Source organism: Thalassophryne amazonica, chromosome 1, assembly GCF_902500255.1.
Source record: "Thalassophryne amazonica chromosome 1, fThaAma1.1, whole genome shotgun sequence".
In the NCBI taxonomy this organism is placed as follows: Eukaryota; Metazoa; Chordata; class Actinopteri; order Batrachoidiformes; family Batrachoididae; genus Thalassophryne; species Thalassophryne amazonica.
The window spans coordinates 13,999,765-14,023,402 of record NC_047103.1 but is presented as its reverse complement, the minus strand read 5'-3'; the positions used below and the strand labels follow the sequence as shown (position 1 = coordinate 14,023,402).

The 23,638-nt window shown below is 41.8% G+C and overlaps 1 protein-coding gene across 2 annotated transcripts in view; it reads left to right on the top strand.

Moving 5' to 3' along the window:
• ctnnd2a (catenin (cadherin-associated protein), delta 2a) overlaps window positions 1–23,638 on the top strand; it is a 923,305-nt gene that overhangs the window by 709,165 nt on the left and 190,502 nt on the right. For both annotated transcript variants that reach the window (XM_034165435.1, XM_034165372.1), the window contains exon 15: window positions 17,757–17,943. In XM_034165435.1, the coding sequence (XP_034021326.1) occupies window positions 17,757–17,943 (187 nt within the window). The remainder of the gene's footprint in view (window positions 1–17,756; window positions 17,944–23,638) is intronic.

Sequence of the window (23,638 nt, the reverse complement as noted above, 5' to 3'; positions counted from 1 at the left end):
CTGGCATCAGTGGTGTTTGTATTGGTTGCGGAAAAATTTTCTCCATGCTTAAAATCTTCAGTGTTCAAGCTAAAATTCCTGCATGAGGTTAGCTCCACTATTACTACGTCACCTCCTCTAGTTACTCTGTCCACCAGCAAATGCTGGGCCAATCATCAGAATGTGAACGCACCATAACATTTCAAAAACCAAGAAGTTGAAAGTTTTTATTGAACTTTGTATCTAACTTGGCTCTCATTGCCCAAGGCCAACATATGGCCATCGGGTATTACAAAGACCTGGCATCCATCCGTCTGTCTGTCTGTCCGTCCGTCCATCTGTCTGTCTGTGCTCAGCATAAGTTAAGTCCTATTACAGCCACAGCCTTCTTATTCATAGGGAACATTCTTGGGACACAGACCTTGGACACGCAGATGGCTAACCATGAGGTTAAAAAGTTGCATTCTGTGCCTAATTTTATGGCATGATCTCGCAGACATTAGCATGGTGTCGTCACTTCCTGGTGTCACTAGCTTCTAACTTTGCTTCATTTTTGGTTAGAAATAACACCTTTCTCATATATTATGTAAAAGCTAGCGAGAATCAGAATCACAATGAGTGAATAGACCGTGTGCAGGGTGAGAAGGGTCAGCTGTGATCCGACCTGCTCGGCCCAGAGTCCTGGAGACGTGCAGGTCGTGGAGAGATGGAAGGCTACAGCCGATCACCTTCTCAGCAGAGGCCACAATGCGCTGCAGTCTGTGTCTGTCCCTGGCTGTGGCCCTGGCATACGACACCGTGATGGAGAGCAGAGGATGGACTCGATGATGGCCGTGTAGAACTGCACCATCAGCTGTACAGGCAGCTTGGCCTTCTTCAGCTGCCGCAGGAAGTACATCCTCTGCTGGGCCTTCTTGATGAGGGAGCTGATGGTTGACTCCCACTTGAGGTCCTGGGTGATGGTGGTGCTGAGGAAGTGGTGACAGACCACAGTGGTGATGGGGCTGTTGGTGAAGGCGAGGGAGGGCGGGGGGGCTGTGGCTTTCCTGAAGTCCACGATCATCTCCACTGTTTTCTGGGTGTTGAGCTCCAAGTTGTTGCTGCTGCACCAGGTCACCAGCCGGTCAACCTCCCTCCTGAAGGCAGACTCATCCCCATCCGAAATGAGTCCGAAGAGGGTGGTGTCGTCCGCAAACTTGATGAGCTTTACAGAGTCGTGGCTGGAGGTGCAGCAGTTAGTGTAGAGGGAGAAGAGCAGAGGGGAAAGGACACAGCCCTGTGGAGATCCTGTGCTGAGAGCCCGAGTGTTCGAGACATTTTTTCCCAGCCTCACACGCCGACTCCGGTCCATCAGTGGAGTTGGGCACGTGGAGCAGAGAAAGCTTGTCCTGGAGCAAAGCTGGAAGGATGGTGTTGAATGCAGAGCTGAAGTCCACAAACAGGATCCTAGCGTAGGTTCCTGGGGAGTCCAGGTGCTGCAGGATGGAGTGCAGGGCCAGGTTTATGGCGTCATCTACAGACCTGTTGGCTCTGTAGGCAAACTGCAGGGGGTCCAGGAGGGGGTCGGTGATGGACTTCAGGTGGGATAAAACCAGGCGTTCGAAGGTCTTCATGACTACAGACGTGAGAGCCACAGGCCTGTAGTCATTAAGTCCAGTGACGTGTGGTTTCTTGGGACTGGAACTATGATTGAGGACTTGAAACAGACTGGAACATGGCATGACTCCAGGGAGGTGTTGAAGATCCCCGTGAAGACTGAGGCCAGCTCATCAGCGCAGTGTCTCAGGGTGGCAGGAGAGACACAGTCTGGGCCCGGGGCCTTACGTGGATTCAGCCTTTTGAAATGTCTCCTTACGTCCTCCTCTTGGACCGAGAGGGCAACAGGGGGAGTGGGGAGGGCAGCAGTGAGAGGGGGGAGGTCCAGAGTGTTTGAATATCCAGTTGTGTGGGGGTGGGGAGGTGTGAGTCCTTGTCTTCAAAGCGTGAATAGAAGACGTTCAGGTCGTTGGCCAGCTTGAGGTCGTCAATAGATCGAGGTGTTTTGGGCTTGTAGTTGGTGATCTCTTTCAACCCCCTCACATAGAGGCCGAGTCGTTGACAGAGAACCTTTGCTGCAGACGTGAACTGTACATGGATTTAGCCTTTGCCACCTCCTTGCTAAATCTGTACTTTGCACCTCTATAGCTGTCTCTGTCTCCTTCTCTGAAAGCCACCTCTTTCTGCTGACGGAGCTGCTGGAGTTTAGGTGTGAACCAGGGCTTGTCATTGTTATATCTCACCATGGTATGCTGTGGGATGATACTGTCTTCACAGAAATGAATATATGATGTCACAGTGTCCGTGTAGTCATCTAGACTGTCTGTTGAAGCCTCAAACATATCCCAATCCGTGGTGGCCAAGCACGCACGTAGCTCCTCTACAGCTTCATTGCTCTACACTTTAGACGTCCTCACAACAGGTTTAGAGAGTTTAAGTCTCTGTCTGTACGTGGGGATCAAGTGGACCATCACGTGATCTGAGAGTCCCAAAGCTGCATAGGCCACCGCGCGGTAGGCACCGCTCACTGTTGTGTAACAATGATCTAACGTGCTCCCTTCTCTGGTCGGGCATTTAACAAACTGTTTGTATTTTGGTAATTCCTGACTGAGATTCCCTTTGTTAAAATCACCGAGAATTATAACAAGAGAGTCCGGAAAGTCTCTCTCCACGCTCATAATCTGATCCGCCAGTGCACGCTCGGCCTCGTGCACGTCCGCGCTCGGTGTAATATACACAGAGCAAAGAATGAAAGAGTTAAACTCACATGGAGAGTAGAATGGTCTGCAGTTATGAGGAGATATTCCAGAGAGGGACAGCAGTGTTGGGAGATCACAGTCACATCGGAGCACCAGGCATTGTTGATATAGAAGCAAAGTCCTCCCCCTCTAGTTTTTCCACCAGAGAGTGCTCGGTCTCTGTCTGCGTGGAGGAGTCGGAATCCCTCTAGTTGGAGCGCGCAGTCCGGTGTCTGTGCATTTAACCACGTCTCCATGAAGCACAGTACACAAGATGAGGAGAAATCTCTATTCTTCTTCATCACAGAGCCAGCTCATCCATCTTGTTGTGGAGTGTGACGGACGTTGGAGAGAAATATCCCAGGTAGGGCGTGCGTGCCCCTTCGTCTGAGGCGCACGAGAGCTCCAGCTCGTTTTCCTCTCCGCCGTCGTCTCACTTTTTTGGCCAAAAAGTGAACCAGTTCAGCTGCAGGCACTAAAAAAACTGGCGTAATGTCCGTGGTTGTTGATGATTTGATGTTTAGAAGCTCCTCGCGGGTGTAGGGACACGATGACACATGATTCACACACAAAAACAGACAAAACAGGGAGCACCAGAATACCAGGGCGCCTTCACATGGCGCCATCTTGGACGGGAGAAATAAACACTTCTAAAACTGAATATGCTGTTGTGGTGATCTGGAAGGATTTACAAACCATTTAGCGCACGTTAGTGTGGTGACATCACATCCTGCTAGCTAGGTGGAATCTTGGTTTTGTTTGTGTAAATATAACCTCTTTGTCATACATTATGTGAAAGATAGCGAGAAATAAACACTTCTAAAATTGAAAATGCTGCTTTGTAACCTAATAACACTTCTGGAAGGATTACAGCCATTTAGCGCATGTTAGTGTGGTGACCTCACATCCTGCTAGCTAGGTTGAATCTCGGTTTTGTTTGTGTGTAAATATAACCTCTTTGACATATATTATGTAAAAGCTAGCAAGAAATAAACACTTCTAAGCTAATAACACCTCTGAACTGATTTACAAAACAATTTGTGGACGTTAGTGTGTGTGATTGATTGATAGAGGGGCTTTATTGAACATGTACAAATTGTAAGACAATAGGATCTTAATAATGAATTCAACGACTGAAATGATAAAGAACACAATGCTCATACGGCCGAGGGTATTTCACTATTGATTGCTGAGTTCCTTGTAAAATCTGGTTCAGATTCACACTGTCATAGTTTAGACTCCTGTATGGGTTTATCTTTACATCTGTCGCAAATCTGTCCTGTCTGTTGGATGCACAACTGCATCTGACTTGCCTGCATACATGGCACTTATGTGTAGGCTGAATATAAGTGAAGTGTTTTTGCCGTCCACCTTTATCGAGTGTATCAGAGTGTGTTTGTGGATGTGTTTTCCTGTTGCTTTCAAAAGAGCCCACGAGAGGAGAGGGAACAGAGATGGACTTAAGATGTGAAAAAAGTGTGATTAGTTAAAGTGAAGGCAAATGTTGCCACATACACACAACCCTCCTCCCCCATACACACACACATGCACACTGTGTGCATTTGATTGCTGGCAAACAGCATACAAGGTCATCATCTTATTATCACCCTCCTCTTCTTGCCCTCTCAGGTGTTCCCTCTCTTAGTCATGCTCACGCATTCTTTTGACTTTCACATTCAATTTTTCTTCCTCACAAATCTTTTTTTCTGAAAGCAGACAAGCTGAACTCTCTTTTAGTAACCTGAAGACTACATGTGATTAAAATATCTAAACATTCATCTGTATTGTAAGTTGATGATGCCGATACATGTTACTATTTCATTGAAAGATGGCTTTTTTTTTTTTATTTAATCTTCTGTTAAATCCACTCACCGTTGACTTTCTCATTCAAATTTTGATGAATATATCTTAATTTGCTCAATATTAAGCCTATTTTGTTTCATTTGCCTCAACTATGTAGTTAGACCAGTCCTTCTCAAATAGTGTGGCACATGCAGTGCGGTGTGGGGTGGGGTGGGCGGTGTGACCACGGGGGAACATGCTTTTTTCCATTACTAGAATAAAGTGTAATTGTACATCCACTACAGTAGGTGGCAGTGGCGCGCTCATTGCCAGAGTGTGTGCACTGCGCAGGGAGTATTGAGGACTCTAGCATAATGGAACGCAGCTCTGTGCAGGGTTTTTTCACACTCGAAGAATATGATGACACGTATGTAGCGCTTAGTGTCACTGTGACTACGGTGGGAGATGAGGAAAGACCACTCTGTCTTAACATGTTGGCAGCAGACAGCATGAAGCCAAATAAATTAAGGCGTCACTTAAAGACATTACACCCCAATCATGCAGATAAGCCACTTGAGTTTTTTCAGTGAAAACATGCCGAATATTGCCAGCAATCATCCCGCTTTGTGAATGCTGCTTCAGTAAACCAGCGAGCGCCGTTAGCATCATAGCACCATAGCAGAGGAGCTGAACCGCAGTAGACATGGTCTCTGCTGGATGACGCAAGTGCTGCAAAAATAAAAACTAATAAAAAAAATCACAAAAAATAATCATAAAAAAATCAGCACAAATTATTTTATTCATTTTTGTTTTGTCTGTTAGTGTTTTCTGTATTGTGCTCATGAGTTAGTATTCTGATCAATTTGAATTTATTATTATTTATTGATTTTATTTAATTTTGTTTTTCAGTATCAAATGGCAGTCGGTCAAAAATATTTGTAGTTTAATGATTTTTTTATTATTATTATTATTTCAAGCAAAGTGATGCACTTTAAATTTTTTTTCTGTTACAGACTTAAAACAATGTTAAAGTTATTCTTTGGTCTAAGTTGATCTAAATTTCTTTCCTTTTTGCTTTCTTTAATGCTAATAAGGATATAACAATTTTATGGACAAATTATATTATTTATAGTCACGGCGAAAAGTGGTGGGGGGGGGGGGGCGTGAAATGTTTTCTTCTTCCTGGGGGGGGGGGGCGTAACAGAAAATAACTGAGAAACACTGAGTTAGGCAGATATTTACATCTCAAATAATATCGACTTAAAAAAAAACCCTGTGTATTCAGAAATCAATTTTCAATCAATTTTTTTTTTATATAGCGCCAAATCACAACAAACAGTTGCCCCAAGGCGCAAATAGTTTTTGAAAAAAATAAAAAGGACCTATACTTTACGGACAGCCCTCGTATGTTTCATTTCCATTCAGGTTTCACAGCCTCAGCCAAAATGTACTCATGCATATTGTATTGTGGCAGGAACACGACATCTTTCGGCCAGCTGGTGGCCTCTACCAGCAAACCTCGCTGCGCATTGAGCACAGACTTGGCCCAGTTTTGTCGATTTCATCTGTGATAATTTTGCAAATGAATGACATCTGTCACGGGGGACTTGCAGCAGCTGGTGTCTGACAGCAGACGCATGAGGGATGGTGACCTTCAATGCTGCAGCTTTTTATAGTTTATCACATTAAAAATGTGTGGTACGTCTCAATCTGTTCCACCCTCACTCAGCTGCCACTCTGCACCTCCCTCATTAATTTTCTATTTTTGTGTGTTTCATATTGTGTGTTTCGCACGTCGTTATCTTATTGGTTCTTACTGTATCTGTTTCCCCTCATCAGGATGACGAGTGCGAGCAGATGGAGCAGGTTCTTAAATTTAGAATGTGAGCGTGGTGATGATGAGACCGCCACGTATGTGTGTGCGGTTATGTCACCGTGACCCAACACTATCGAGTGCTGACACCTGTCTGCGAAAAGGCATCTGCTGTTCCATCTAACAATAAGTACACAGTGCATGTGTGTGTTTGCATGTCCTCACCTGAACCCATGTGGTGTAACTTCCTGAGTGACTGTGTGGTTTTTTAACAGGTGACTGAGCGTGGCCGTGTGTGCACACAAACGTACCAGTGCCTATACACATGCAAGCAGCTTGATACATGAACTGTGCACCTGAGTGTATCCGTAGGAGGCATGTTTGTGCATTTCTCAAGACAGTGTCAGACAAGCAGCAGCGAACACCAGAGCTCGGCTTTGGAAACCAACAAAACTGTCAAACAATCTCGTGTCAAGCTACCTGTAACTTCAGGCACACCTGCTCCTAATTTCCACCACATGTGAGGATGAGATTATTCCCAGCATCAATCCCAGACATGCCCACCGATGAAGACATTAAGCCTTTTCATGGACTTGTCCTATAGGACAAGTAGACAGAGAGACCGCATATCCTGTTGTTATCCTGACTTGTCCCATGTTGGTGTGTTTTGCGATGGCAGCTTAAGAAACAACATTGTTCTTCCCTGCGTAACTTTCATTAATATGGAATCTTTGCCGCAAACTCCACCTTCTGAGGGATGCTACCAAATGTACAGCCCTTCAGCAGTTCTGTATGTACATATCATGGATATAATTCAATAACAGAGAAGTCTGAGGAAACGTAAATCCTCAGATTTGTTAACCCCCAAAATGTGTATCAGCTGCACGTCGTGAATTATCTGCAAACCGTTAATTGCAAAACGTGAATACTGAAAACATATCTCCCAAAACGTGAGCACGGGTCTCGCAAAATGTGAATATCATTCATGATATATTATATATATATATATATATATATATTTTTTTATTATTATTATTTATTTATTTTTTTTTTCAGTTTAAGTAGATTATGGATTTCAGTTTACAGTTCAGTTACTGCAGGAAATCTTGATCGCAAACCCTATCACCAAAAAAATGACTAATTTTTGTATTTAATTTTTGGCGGGGGGCAGGGGAGGGCAGGGGTCACTACAGCCGGTGAGGTGGGGAGGTGATCCGAGCAGCTCTCGCTTCGCTTCGTGTCAAGCGTCCGACCCCGCTGGGTGTCTTTGACTGGGACGGTCCACCTGTCAAACTTACAGAGGACAGAAACCTCCCCCTCCAGTAAACGGCTCAATAATCTTAAGAGAAACATTGTGGAAAAACAAGCAACACTAGTTTCGGGGCACCCAGACTGGCATGCGCCTGGCTAGGAATGAGCCCCTCTTTGTCCCTCAGTGGTTGGCGGAGCTGTGTGAGTGAAAGCTGGAAGTCTGTGAGACATGTCTCATTTTGTTGAGACACCACGTGCTCCTCCCTGGACATTCATCCAGGGAAAATCCACACTTTGCGTTTGATTACAGTGTGTTATCATGAGCTAACCTTAGCCCGCTTCTTTACTGAGGGACTGGACACTCAACAAAAATATAAATGCAACACTTTTGGTTTTGCTCCCATTTTGTATGAGATGAACTCAAAGATCTAAAACTTTTTCACATACACAATATCACCATTTCCCTCAAATATTGTTCACAAACCAGTCTAAATCTGTGATAGTGAGCACTTCTCCTTTGCTGAGATAATCCATCCCACGTCACAGGTGTGCCATATCAAGATGCTGATTAGACACCATGATTAGTGCACAGGTGTGCCTTAGACTGCCCACAATAAAAGGCCACTCTGAAAGGTGCAGTTTTATCACACAGCACAATGCCACAGATGTCGCAAGATTTGAGGGAGCGTGCAATTGGCATGCTGACAGCAGGAATGTCAACCAGAGCTGTTGCTCGTGTATTGAATGTTCATTTCTCTACCATAAGCCGTCTCAAAGGTGTTTCAGAGAATTTGGCAGTACATCCAACCAGCCTCACAACCGCAGACCACGTGTAACCACACCAGCCCAGGACCTCCACATCCAGCATGTTCACCTCCAAGATCGTCTGAGACCAGCCACTCGGACAGCTGCTGAAACAATCGGTTTGCATAACCAAAGAATTTCTGCACAAACTGTCAGAAACGTCTCAGGGACGCTCATCTGCATGCTCATCGTCCTCATCGGGGTCTCGACCTGACTCCAGTTCGTCGTCGTAACCGACTTGAGTGGGCAAATGCTCACATTCGCTGGCGTTTGGCACGTTGGAGAGGTGTTCTCTTCATGGATGAATCCCGGTTCATACTATTCAGGGCAGATGGCAGACAGCGTGTGTGGCGTTGTGTGGGTGAGCGGTTTTCTGATGTCAATGTTGTGGATCGCGTGGCCCATGGTGGCGGTGGGGTTATGGTATGGGCAGGCATCTGTTATGGACGAAGAACACAGGTGCATTTTATTGATGGCATTTTGAATGCACAGAGATACCGTGACAAGATCCTGAGGCCCATTGTTGTGCCATACATCCAAGAACATCACCTCATGTTGCAGCAGGATAATGCACGGCCCCATGTTGCAAGGATCTGTACACAATTCTTGGAAGCTGAAAATGTCCCAGTTCTTGCATGGCCGGCATACTCACCGGACATGTCACCCATTGAGCATGTTTGGGATGCTCTGGACCGGCGTATACGACAGCGTGTATCAGTTCTTGCCAATATCCAGCAACTTCGCACAGCCATTGAAGAGGAGTGGACCAACATTCCACAGGCCACAATTGACAACCTGATCAACTCTATGCGAAGGAGATGTGTTGCACCGCATGAGGCAAATGGTGGTCACACCAGATACTGACTGGTATCCCCCCCCCAATAAAACAAAACTGCACCTTTCAGAGTGGCCTTTTATTGTGGGCAGTCTAAGGCACACCTGTGCAGTAATCATGGTGTCTAATCAGCATCTTGATATGGCACACCTGTGAGGTGGGATGGATTATCTCAGCAAAGGAGAAGTGCTCACTATCACAGATTAGACTGGTTTGTGGACAATATTTGAGGGAAATGGTGATATTGTGTATGTGGAAAAAGTTTTAGATCTTTGAGTTCATCTCGTACAAAATGGGAGCAAAACCAAAAGTGTTGCGTTTATATTTTTGTTGAGTAAAACAATTTAGACACCTGATCTTTTCTCGTAATTACGAGATCAGTGGTCTAATTTTTTTTTTTTTTTAATCCAGTGAATGTAGTATGCTTCCGTAGGATAAATACATTCATCCTACTCACTGATCAGAATTCATTCAGGTCAGCAGTTCTGATCAGCACACACTCGGAAACAGTCGGAATAAGTTGTTGTTTTTGAGCTTCAAGTGTGATGGCGGGTTCGTTGTGCTCACAGCTGCACAGGGATGAGATGAACACCTTGTCCTTAACGTTCACAGAGATTTTTGTGTGTGTGGGTGTGCGTGTGTGTGGATCTGAAGTGCTGAGTCTTCTTATGCGGAGCACGAGGCTAGAGCAGGCTGCGTGTGCACACTACAGCAGGAGCAGTAAGTGTGGAGCTGCAGCATTTCTTTCAATCAGACTGTGATTTTCACAGCAACTGCATCAAAATGAACACAGTTGTCACTTTAAAATACGTATAGTCACCATGACACAAAATCACACTTATGTAAACTTTGCAATTAACTCCTGATTCCCATGCGTGCCGAACCCTGGTGGGGGGGATCTGTATGGATCAACTTTAAGCCACTACACCACTAAACCACAGAAATCCACAATTCCACTAAAATTTAACATTCCTGATATATGCATATTATTTTTTTTTATGTTTGTTTGTTTGTTTGTTTTTTACCTATAAAAGCTGAACAAGATGTAAACATGAGAAGTAAGCTGGTGCTGGTCTGGATAAGCCCTGAAATTTGCAATGACATGAAAACAAAAATAATTTGATCTCTTTAAATGGAAAAAAGAAAAAAAAATTGGACTTGTCTATTTCGGACAACATTATAGAGGACTTGTGTTGCTTAATGACAGTTTCTACTTGTCCCAGACAACTGGACACACGTTAATATTGATACCTGTGTCCAGGAGGTGGCAGCCTTCAGCACGCAGTACACAGGTATATGGTATGTAACGTAAGCAAAATTGCATTTTGGATGGAACTGGTGCAGTGACCTTCACCCCGGTGATTGGCCTTTGGTAGGATTGACCTCATCTGGGCAGTTCCAGAACCCACCTGCATTTATGTGTTACCCAGGTTTGTTGGACACCGGACTAAAAAAATTAAAAATTCCCTTTGCTCCATCGTAGAGCAGGTTGCTGAGTGGATAACGCGTTCACCTGCCAATATGTTGACTTGGGTTCGAATCCTGCTCAAGCTGCCTGCCGGTGCCCTTGAACAAGACACTTAACCTTATCCTGCATCATGCTACGGAATCTGGAGATAAGCTTCAGGGCCTATATAGGACTTGTTGTACCTTTACTCCGATCATCTTGACATTTGCAAAACAAACCCTCTAAGGGCAATTCCAGGCTCATCGTTCATCCACTTATCAAGTTTGGTGGAAGTCACGCATAATACCTAGGAGGAATAGAAGACCAGACAAACTTTCTCAAATTATGACTGATGTCTTTGAGCAAATGTTCTTCTGCACCCTTGGATGTTTTTTCTTCTTCTGGTTTTCTCACCAGTTGCATGGTAGAAATGTCGGCCTCAATTTTATCTAAATTCTGTTTTTTTTTTTTTAGTGAAGCTTTGGTTTAGTGGCCGGTGATCACCTTAGTATTTCTTCTGTTTTTCTTGTTGCTTAATGCTGACAAATTATACTGTATTTGTTGTCTTGATGCCTGATTCAGTTTTTTCTCTCTGTTTGAGGTGCGACTCCATCCAGAGATGGGTGTGGTGTCTTCTTCTGCAACCCTCCCGTCCTGTGCACCATAAAAATTTCCTGCATATTGATTTTGTAAATTGTTTTTTATTTTTTGTCAATTGTGTCACTAGCATGGCCCAAACAGAGGGTCACCCCTTTGAGTCTGGTCTGCTTGAGGTTTCTTCCTCAAATCATCAGAGGGAGTTTTTCCTTACCACTGTCACCTGTGTGCTTGCTCTAGGCATTGGTAAGGTTAGACCTTACTTGTGTGAAGTGCCTAGAAGCAGCTTTGGGGTGATTTGGCATGATATAAATGAAAATAAATTGAAATTAAATTGAAATTGAAAAATGTCATTAATATGCCCATCCGCTCACTATGAATCTTCTGGACAATGACCTGCACTATTCACACGATACAAACTTTGTGCAGATGAGCTTGTAGGGTAAAGTCTGTTTAATGCCTGGTCCAAATGATTTGGACATTTGCATTTTCACACAGCGCTCTTCCAGTTGGTGTCCGCACAGTTTCAGTTTTGCAATGTGTACATCTGCCAGTGGCTTGCCAAAAACACTGGCTTTGGCTACCTCACAACGGAGCTTACTTAAATAGTTCGTTGCTAATCATCATCTGGTTTTGCAAATCATTTTTCCTTGTATTTGTGATGTTGCATATTTATGTACAGTGATAACTTCCATACTGATGACATGATGGCAGATTTACTGTCTAATCAAGCTTTCAGCACCACTTATTTACAAGGCCACAATAATTAAATTTGTGTTGCAAATTTCTTCTCATCATGCAGGCATCAGTGAAAAGCTTTTGGTAATTGTAATTTATAGAATAGCATGTCAATAAACTGATGCGAATAAAAGGATTTTCGAAAATTGCATGAAGCCCGCTGATTGAAAGCTGTTTTAACTGAAAAATGATGAATCGGAAATGAGATACTCAAATTGAATCCATTCATGTAGTTATATTAGTAAGGATTGGGGTGTGCCTATGGAATCAGCATTAGAGCTTTGACAGATAAGAAAAGCCAGCTTGGAGTCTGCTGTGGTAAATTACAGGTCAAACCACCGCCCCCGACTGACACGTTAAATGTTTAAAGTCAAAATCTGATGTGATGTGTTCTTGTGATTGCCTCAGTCATTTTTATTTGTATACCTACAATTTTAGCCACCTAGAATCTTCTTGTTTGAAATGGATTTTCTGTTGAATTTTCTGTCTGTGAATAATATAAAATATGATGAAGATAAGTAAAACCTTTATTACCAGCTCTTAATAATTGCTGATTTTTAGCCAACCCATACAATTCATTCATTTAATAATGATGCATGCAAACTGGAATTTGATAAACTAATTACTGATTCCTTCGCTGATCTCTTGGAAATATTAAAATATGATATTTACTGAGATCAACCAAACTGCGCAATTTATTCCACACAAAAATATAGTGTATGTACCTTTGTGTCACATCAGACTCAGTCAAATGGTATTTATGTATAAGTCTTTCAGTTTCAGTTCTGTTGTGATGAGTTTTTCATGAGTACCTATGTTTTGTTGTTTTCTTTGTTATAACATAACACCAACTATTTTTTTCTTTTAAACTTAAATGTACATTAAAGTAAAACAAAATGTTTTTTCAGCATTATAAATTTCCAAAAAATATAGAAATACTTTGATTTGCTTTGAAACTTGAGAAACAGTGTGGTAATCTGAACTGTCTCAGGATTTGTGCACTGTAAAAGAGGAGTCAAACATCTGTTGTGTTGTGTCTGGTGGTTTATATAGAGTCTGTAATGGTCTCATAATGGGGACATAACCTGGGTTAATTTTAGTATTAAAAATAACATCTATATTCCTGGATTCTGAGTGTGTTTCTTCTTAGAATACAATTCATATGAACACTTTAAGTTAATAAAGTAACAAAAAAAGACATACCGTATTTTCCAGAGTATAAACCGCTCCTGTTAGAAAATGCCTCTTGATGAGGAAAAACCCATATATAAGTTGCACTTTGGGATTTTTGTGCATTGTTGTGGTGTACCCTTTATTAATGCCATTTCTTCTGGTATTATTAGATTTTATTTTGTTTAGTGCTTTGATTATTGGGAAAGTATTGTATCAATTGTCATTATATTATTGTTAATGATAAATGTGTGATTTTTCATAAGTCACACCTGGGTATAAGTTGCAGGACCTCCCAAACTAGTAAAAAAAAACAAGAAAACAAAAAAAAAATGCGACTTACACTCTGGAAGATACTGTAGTCATAGTCAGCCTGTAGAGTCCATAACGGAATGTAACTATTATATGAATGTCCAAATATTCCCTCAAACCATAGCATTTATCTGATTGTCTAAACGATGCCTTGCTATGTAAGAGGATGTCATAAATTATGATAGTATGTAGCTGTTTTCTTCTAAATCTGTTTGGTCAGTTGTTTTTGCTACGTTAGAGTCCATAACACCAGAAAAAGCAAACATGGTAATTATATATAAAAAAAAAAAAATGAGGTGGGCTTCATAGATAATTGGCAAAGCTTCTGGGGAAAACCTGGTCTTGTTAGGAGAGACGGCATCCATCCCATGTTGGATGGAGCAGCTCTCATTTCTAGAAATCTGGCCAATTTTCTTAATTCCTCCAAACCGTGACTATCCAGGGTTGGGACCAGGAAGCAGAGTTGTAGTCTTACACACCTCTCTGCAGCTTCTCTCCCCCTGCCATCCCCTCATTACCCCATCCCGTAGAGACGGTGCCTGCTCCCAGACCACCAATAACCAGCAAAAATCTATTTAAGCATAAAAATTCAAAAAGAAAAAATAATATAGCACCTTCAACTGCACCACAGACTAAAACAGTTAAATGTGGTCTATTAAACATTAGGTCTCTCTCTTCTAAGTCCCTGTTAGTAAATGATATAATAATTGATCAACATATTGATTTATTCTGCCTTACAGAAACCTGGTTACAGCAGGATGAATATGTTAGTTTAAATGAGTCAACACCCCCGAGTCACACTAACTGTCAGAATGCTCGTAGCATGGGCCGAGGCGAAGGATTAGCAGCAATCTTCCATTCCAGCTTATTAATTAATCAAAAACCCAGACAGAGCTTTAATTCATTTGAAAGCTTGACTCTTAGTCTTGTCCATCCAAATTGGAAGTCCCAAAAACCAGTTTTATTTGTTATTATCTATCATCCACCTGGTCGTTACTGTGAGTTTCTCTGTGAATTTTCAGACCTTTTGTCTGACTTAGTGCTTAGCTCAGATAAGATAATTATAGTGGGCGATTTTAACATCCACACAGATGCTGAGAATGACAGCCTCAACACTGCATTTAATCTATTATTAGACTCTATTGGCTTTGCTCAAAATGTAAATGAGTCCACCCACCACTTTAATCATATCTTAGATCTTGTTCTGACTTATGGTATGGAAATAGAAGACTTAACAGTATTCCCTGAAAACTCCCTTCTGTCTGATCATTTCTTAATAACATTTACATTTACTCTGATGGACTACCCAGCAGTGGGGAATAAGTTTCATTACACTAGAAGTCTTTCAGAAAGCGCTGTAACTAGGTTTAAGGATATGATTCCTTCTTTATGTTCTCTAATGCCATATACCAACACAGTGCAGAGTAGCTACCTAAACTCTGTAAGTGAGATAGAGTATCTCGTCAATAGTTTTACATCCTCATTGAGGACAACTTTGGATGCTGTAGCTCCTCTGAAAAAGAGAGCTTTAAATCAGAAGTGCCTGACTCCGTGGTATAACTCACAAACTCGTACCTTAAAGCAGATAACCCGTAAGTTGGAGAGGAAATGGCGTCTCACTAATTTAGAAGATCTTCACTTAGCCTGGAAAAAGAGTCTGTTGCTCTATAAAAAAGCCCTCCGTAAAGCTAGGACATCTTTCTACTCATCACTAATTGAAGAAAATAAGAACAACCCCAGGTTTCTTTTCAGCACTGTAGCCAGGCTGACAAAGAGTCAGAGCTCTATTGAGCTGAGTATTCCATTAACTTTAACTAGTAATGACTTCATGACTTTCTTTGCTAACAAAATTTTAACTATTAGAGAAAAAATTACTCATAACCATCCCAAAGACGTATCGTTATCTTTGGCTGCTTTCAGTGATGCCGGTATTTGGTTAGACTCTTTCTCTCCGATTGTTCTGTCTGAGTTATTTTCATTAGTTACTTCATCCAAACCATCAACATGTTTATTAGACCCCATTCCTACCAGGCTGCTCAAGGAAGCCCTACCATTATTTAATGCTTCGATCTTAAATATGATCAATCTATCTTTGTTAGTTGGCTATGTACCACAGGCTTTTAAGGTGGCAGTAATTAAACCATTACTTAAAAAGCCATCACTTGACCCAGCTATCTTAGGTAATTATAGGCCAATCTCCAACCTTCCTTTTCTCTCAAAAATTCTTGAAAGGGTAGTTGTAAAACAGTTAACTGATCATCTGCAGAGGAATGGTCTATTTGAAGAGTTTCAGTCAGGTTTTAGAATTCATCATAGTACAGAAACAGCATTAGTGAAGGTTACAAATGATCTTCTTATGGCCTCGGACAGTGGACTCATCTCTGTGCTTGTTCTGTTAGACCTCAGTGCTGCTTTTGATACTGTTGACCATAAAATTTTATTACAGAGATTAGAGCATGCCATAGGTATTAAAGGCACTGCGCTGCGGTGAATCATATTTGTCTAATAGATTACAATTTGTTCATGTAAATGGGGAATCTTCTTCACAGACTAAAGTTAATTATGGAGTTCCACAAGGTTCTGTGCTAGGACCAATTTTATTCACTTTATACATGCTTCCCTTAGGCAGTATTATTAGACGGTATTGCTTAAATTTTCATTGTTACGCAGATGATACCCAGCTTTATCTATCCATGAAGCCAGAGGACACACACCAATTAGCTAAACTGCAGGATTGTCTTACAGACATAAAGACATGGATGACCTCTAATTTCCTGCTTTTAAACTCAGATAAAACTGAAGTTATTGTACTTGGCCCCACAAATCTTAGAAACATGGTGTCTAACCAGATCCTTACTCTGGATGGCATTACCCTGACCTCTAGTAATACTGTGAGAAATCTTGGAGTCATTTTTGATCAGGATATGTCATTCAAAGCGCATATTAAACAAATATGTAGGACTGCTTTTTTGCATTTACGCAATATCTCTAAAATCAGAAAGGTCTTGTCTCAGAGTGATGCTGAAAAACTAATTCATGCATTTATTTCCTCTAGGCTGGACTATTGTAATTCATTATTATCAGGTTGTCCTAAAAGTTCCCTAAAAAGCCTTCAGTTAATTCAAAATGCTGCAGCTAGAGTACTAACGGGGACTAGAAGGAGAGAGCATATCTCACCCATATTGGCCTCTCTTCATTGGCTTCCTGTTAATTCTAGAATAGAATTTAAAATTCTTCTTCTTACTTATAAGGTTTTGAATAATCAGGTCTCATCTTATCTTAGGGACCTCGTAGTACCATATCACCCCAATAGAGCGCTTCGCTCTCAGACTGCAGGCTTACTTGTAGTTCCTAGGGTTTGTAAGAGTAGAATGGGAGGCAGAGCCTTCAGCTTTCAGGCTCCTCTCCTGTGGAACCAGCTCCCAATTCAGATCAGGGAGACAGACACCCTCTCTACTTTTAAGATTAGGCTTAAAACTTTCCTTTTTGCTAAAGCTTATAGTTAGGGCTGGATCAGGTGACCCTGAACCATCCCTTAGTTATGCTGCTATAGACGTAGACTGCTGGGGAGTTCCCATGATGCACTGTTTCTTTCTCTTTTTGCTCTGTATGCACCACTCCGCATTTAATCATTAGTGATCGATCTCTGCTCCCCTCCACAGCATGTCTTTTTCCTGGTTCTCTCCCTCAGCCCCAACCAGTCCCAGCAGAAGACTGCCCCTCCCTGAGCCTGGTTCTGCTGGAGGTTTCTTCCTGTTAAAAGGGAGTTTTTCCTTCCCACTGTAGCCAAGTGCTTGCTCACAGGGGGTCGTTTTGACCGTTGGGGTTTTACATAATTATTGTATGGCCTTGCCTTACAATATAAAGCGCCTTGGGGCAACTGTTTGTTGTGATTTGGCGCTATATAAAAAAAGAAATTGATTGATTGATTGATATTCATAACTTTATAGAATTTTTATTTGATGGGGGTATTTCATTAATTTTTCAACCAATTCCCCCAAATGACAATATTTTACATTGGACATAAGTTGAACAACATCAGATAATAGTGAAAAATCACCTGCTTTGTAAAATCCACTGTGGCTGACCCGAACCCAAACCCTGAAATGCTTCTTTGCTATACAGCCTTTTTATTTGACACCCAAAGCGCTTCAGTGGTCTCACCTGCTTGCAAAGCAAATATGAACAATGTATTTATGTATTTATTTATTTAAATCTTTTCATACCAAAGCTAAAATAATTTTTTGTTTGCAGGCGTGCTGTGGAACCTGTCGTCGTGCGACGCTCTAAAGATGCCAATCATCCAGGACGCGCTGGCTGTTCTCACCAACAGCGTCATCATTCCCCACTCCAACTGGGATTCATCCCCCAATCACCATGATGACCGCAAGCTCCACCTTCATACCTCCCAGGTGCTGCGTAATGCTACAGGCTGTCTCAGGTAAAACACTGTACATGGTGTGTGTGTGTGTGTGTGTGTGTGTGTGTGTGTGTGTGTGTGTGTGTGTGTGTGTGTGTGTGTGTGTGTGTGTGTGTGTGTGTGTGTGTGTGTGTGTGTGTGTGTGTGTGTATGCATGCACTCAAATACACAGCATAAAGATTAAAATGTGAACGATAATACTGATCATCTTCTGACTTGCATTAACAGGATTGAAATTCCTCCATGGCTTCATTGAGCGCTGCCGCGTCTGTGATGATTCATATTCTTAATGTGATTAACAGTAATGAGACACAGTCTGTCTATAACTGATTATTTTCTCTTTTGAATCATCACTGCTGGTGTGATCAGAGGTGCATATAATATTATAACAATGCTCATACTGTATTTTTCTGCACACAGTAACATAACCGTAGTGCTCCAATTACACATATAATTTTTGTGTCAGCCTTTTTAATGTTGTATTGTTTTAAAGCATGCAGTTTATTCAATAAATGTTCGACTACAATTGTTTTCTAATGCAAATTTTGTTTTGGATCCACAGTTTTTTTGGAGGGGGGGTGGGGGGGGCGTTGTCACAGTATCGTCAGTTGTGATGCCTCATCAAATGGATCTACAGGCTGGATGTGATGCCAAAATATTTTACCTCCAACTTGGGGTTTTGGTTGATTAAACCAGTTTATGGCTGCTGTTGGTCACGTCCTTGGATCAGGTGGTTTTTCTGTCATTATTCAGCAGTGTAAGATCAGCTTTGCACCATGTAGAGGACTGGAGCAATGACATTTCACAAATCTTCAATGAGAATTTTTTAATGTTTTTTAAGCAGTCAGGTTCTGTGAGTATACTTATTTTCTACAGTTTACAATCTTCAGAGTCTCTGGTTACAAAATGTTGTTTGAATATTTGATTTGACTTTTACTTTTTTAGTTCCTTTTTTAAAATCTATTCTTGTGATTATTTTGTGTACGCATTGTTGTGTTTTTTTTTTTTTTTTGTTAAGCACTTTGATTTCTGATAAGATGCTGCCTAAGTAACATTATATTGTGGCAATGTATTGTTTTACATTTTAAGAATCGATATTGGATCATTTAACTTATTTGTCAGAAAGTATTTCTCTCCAGCTAATTAAGCCATTTTGGAATCAGACATTTTTCACTTTTTCTTTGAGATGCTATGGAAGGGTTTTGTGTGTGTGTGTGTGGGGGGGGGGGGGGGGGGGGGGGGAGTAGCTGTAATTAACATACATGTCCCCACTTGGCAAGTACTGCTGATGGACCCTTGAGCAAAATCTATCCCTGTTGCTCCAGTGGAGCTGCTTTATAACCAGCAGTAAACCTAGATTTAATAAGGCAGCAGCTGGTCCTTTAAAACTCGTCCACGGAAGAATCAGCATCTGGTATAATTCACCCACATGATTAATAAAAATGCATGTTTATTTGTTAAAATTACAGACAACTAAACGTTTCCGGAGTAGCATCAAAGTTTGTCATTACTTACAAGTAACAAGTTTCTAATTTTTCTTCTTCTTTGCATGTCATTCTGTCCTTTCTGCACATCAAAATGTTTTAGCTTTTTAATTCTACTCAAACTGCTGTGTACCATTTTCTCACTTGTTTACTGAGCAAATCTTCCAACGAAACAGTAAAAATCTGCCACTATATTGATAAAACTTATGATGTGTTGATTTTGAATAGAGATTCTTTAATATAAATGGGTGACTGGTAACAGTTTCTTCTACCAAAAAAGTATAGGTAGGTTTTGCTATGAGAACAATTTTGTGTATTGCTCACATTTTATTTATTTATTTATTTATTTTTTGCTGCTTGTTGGCTAATCCTTTGTACTCAATCAACCACCAGCAGCTCTTGGATTAAAGCTCACCCCACTTACTTTGGAAGGCTTTTCTCAAGATGTATAGCACAATAATTGTTTCTTCAAAGAATTTCCCAGCAATAGTTGATAACGTGTGTGTGTGTGTGTGTGTGTGTGTGTGTGTGTGTGTGTGTGTGTGTGTGTGTGTGTGTGTGTGTGTGTGTGTGTGTGTGTGTGTGTGTGTGTGTGTGTGTGTGTGTGTGTGTGTGTGTACAGTGAGGAAAATGAGTATTTGAACACCCTGCGATTTTGCAAGTTCTCCCACTTAGAAATCATAGAGGTGTCTGAAATTTTCATCTTAGGTGCATGTCCACTGTGAGAGACATAATCTAAAAAAAATCCAGAAATCACAAAGTATGATTTTTTTAATAATTTATTTGTATGTTACTGCTGCAAATAAGTATTTTACTACCTGTGAAAATCAATGTTAATATTTAGTACAGTAGCCTTTGTTTGCAATTACAGAGGTCAAACGTTTCCTGTAGTTTTTCACCAGGTTTGCATACACTGCAGCAGGGATTTTGGTCCATACAGATCTTCTCCAAATATTTCAGGTTTTGAGTTTCAGCTCCCTCCAAAGATTTTCTATTGAGTTCAGGTCTGGAGACTGGACAGGCCACTCCAGGACCTTGACATGCTTCTTACGGAGCCCCTCCTTAGCTGCCCTGGCTGTGTGTTTGGGGACCCAGTCATGACCCATCTTCAATGCTCTTACTGAGGGAAGGAGGTTGTTTGCCAAAATCTCGCAATACATGACCGCATCAGATTCAGTGTTACTCCCTTCAATATGATGCAGTCGTCCTGTCCCCTTTGCAGAAGAGCACCCCCAGAGTATGATCCGGTGGAAACATCCCTTCACGGTTGGGATGGTTTTCTTGGGGTTGTTCTCATCCTTTAAACGTGGTAAGTGGAGTTGATTCCAAAAAGCTCTATTCTGGTCTCATCTAACCACATTACCTTCTCCCATGCCTCCTCTGGATCATCCAGGTGGTCACTGGTGAACTTCAAACAGGCCTGGAAATGTGCTTGCTTGAGCAGGGGGACCGTGCTGCCCTGCAGGATTTTAAACCATGACAGCATCATATTTTACTAATGTAATCTTTGTGACTGTGGTCCCAGCTCTCTTCAGGTCATTGACCAGGTCCTCCTGTGTAGTTCTGAGCTTTCTCAGAATCATCCTTACCCCACAAAGTGAGATCTTGCATGGAATCCCAGACCGAGGGAGATTGACAGTCATCTTGTGTTTCTTCCACTTTCTAATAAATAATCATAACAGTTGTTGTCTTCTAACAACCTGCTTGCCTGTTGTCCTGTAGTCCATCCCAGCCTTGTGGAGGTCTACAGTTTTGTCCCTGGTGTCCTTAGACAGCTCTTTGGTCTTGGCTATGGTGGACAGGTTGGAGTGTGATTGATTGAGTGTGTGAACAGGTGTCTTTCATACAGGTAACAAGTTCAAACAGGTGCAATTAATACAGGTAAAAAGTGCAGAATAAGAGGGCTTCTTAAAGAAAAATTAACAGGTCTGTGTGAGCCAGAATTCTTGCTGGTTGGTAGGGGATCAAATACTTATTTGCAGCAGTAACATACAAATAAATTATTAAAAAAATCATACATTGTGATTTCCGTTTTTTTTTTTTTTTTTTTTTTTTTTTTTTTGATTATGTCTCTCACAGTAGACATGCACATAAGATGAAAATTTCAGACCCCTCCATGATTTCTAAGTGGGAGAACTTGCAAAATCACAGGGTGTTCAAATACTTATTTTCCTCACTGTGTATATACTCAACAAAAATATAAACGCAACACTTTTGGTTTTGCTCCCATTTTGTATGAGATGAACTCAAAGATCTAAAACTTTTTCCACATACACAATATCACCATTTCCCTCAAATATTGTTCATAAACCAGTCTAAATCTGTGATAGTGAGCACTTCTCCTTTGCTGAGATAATCCATCCCACCTCACAGGTGTGCCATATCAAGATGCTGATTAGACACCATGATTAGTGCACAGGTGTGCCTTAGACTGCCCACAATAAAAGGCCACTCTGAAAGGTGCAGTTTTATTACACAGCACAATGCCACAGATGTCGCAAGATTTGAGGGAGCGTGCAATTGGCATGCTGACAGTAGGAATGTCAACCAGAGCTGTTGCTCGTGTATTGAATGTTCATTTCTCTACCATAAGCCGTCTCCAAAGGCGTTTCAGAGAATTTGGCAGTACATCCAACCAGCCTCACAACCGCAGACCACGTGTAACCACACCAGCCCAGGACCTCCACATCCAGTATGTTCACCTCCAAGATCGTCTGAGACCAGCCACTCGGACAGCTGCTGAAACAATCGGTTTGCATAACCAAAGAATTTCTGCACAAACTGTCAGAAACCATCTCAGGGAAGCTCATCTGCATGCTCGCTGTCCTCATCGGGGTCTCGACCTGACTCCAGTTCGTCATCGTAACCGACTTGAGTGGGCAAATGCTCACATTCGCTGGTGTTTGGCACGTTGGAGAGGTGTTCTCTTCACGGATGAATCCCAGTTCACACTGTTCAGGGCAGATGGCAGACAGCGTGTGTGGCATCGTGTGGGTGAGCGGTTTTCTGATGTCAATGTTGTGGATCGCGTGGCCCATGGTGGCGGTGGGGTTATGGTATGGGCAGGCGTCTGTTATGGACGAAGAACACAGGTGCATTTTATTGATGGCATTTTGAATGCACAGAGATACCGTGACGAGATCCTGAGGCCCATTGTTGTGCCACACATCCAAGAACATCACTTCATGTTGCAGCAGGATAATGCATGGCCCCATGTTGCAAGGATCTGTACACAATTCATTGGAAGCTGAAAATGTCCCAGTTCTTGCATGGCCGGCATACTCACCGGACATGTCACCTATTGAGCATGTTTGGGATGCTCTGGACCGGCGTATACGACAGCGTGTACCAGTTCCTGCCAATATCCAGCAACTTCACACAGCCATTGAAGAGGAGTGGACCAACATTCCACAGGCCACAATTGACAACCTGATCAACTCTATGCGAAGGAGATGTCTTACACTGCATGAGGCAAATGGTGGTCACACCAGATACTGACTGGTATCCCCCCCCAATAAAACAAAACTGCACCTTTCAGAGTGGCCTTTTATTGTGGGCAGTCTAAGGCACACCTGTGCACTAATCATGGTGTCTAATCAGCATCTTGATATGGCACACCTGTGAGGTGGGATGGATTATCTCAGCAAAGGAGAAGTGCTCACTATCACAGATTTAGACTGGTTTGTGAACAATATTTGAGGGAAATGGTGATATTGTGTATGTGGAAAAAGTTTTAGATCTTTGAGTTCATCTCATACAAAATGGGAGCAAAACCAAAAGTGTTGCGTTTATATTTTTGTTGAGTGTATATATATATATATATATATATATATATGCAAGGTGCATTCACCATGATGACAACAAAATTATGAGAGTTAATCATTTCTTCTCCTCCATTGATGGATATGTACACAGTAAATTTTGCAGAGTAAAATTTACTCTGCTGGGATAACATTTGGTCCCAGTCCAAATAGAGTTAAGTATATTCTATCACAGTGCTACATCAACTCTATCACAGCATAAAATCAACTCTTATTGGAGTAGAAACACTTGATTTGACAAGACAGTAAGTCTGATTACACTGTATAAGAGAGTGTATTTTACTCTCTTTAGACTGGGACCAAATGTTATCCTGGCACAGTAAAATTTGCTGTGTAGTAATACTGTAATGATGGTGACATCAAATAGCATATTGGACAGATAGACATAGGCAGGATGGGTTAAAAATGTGA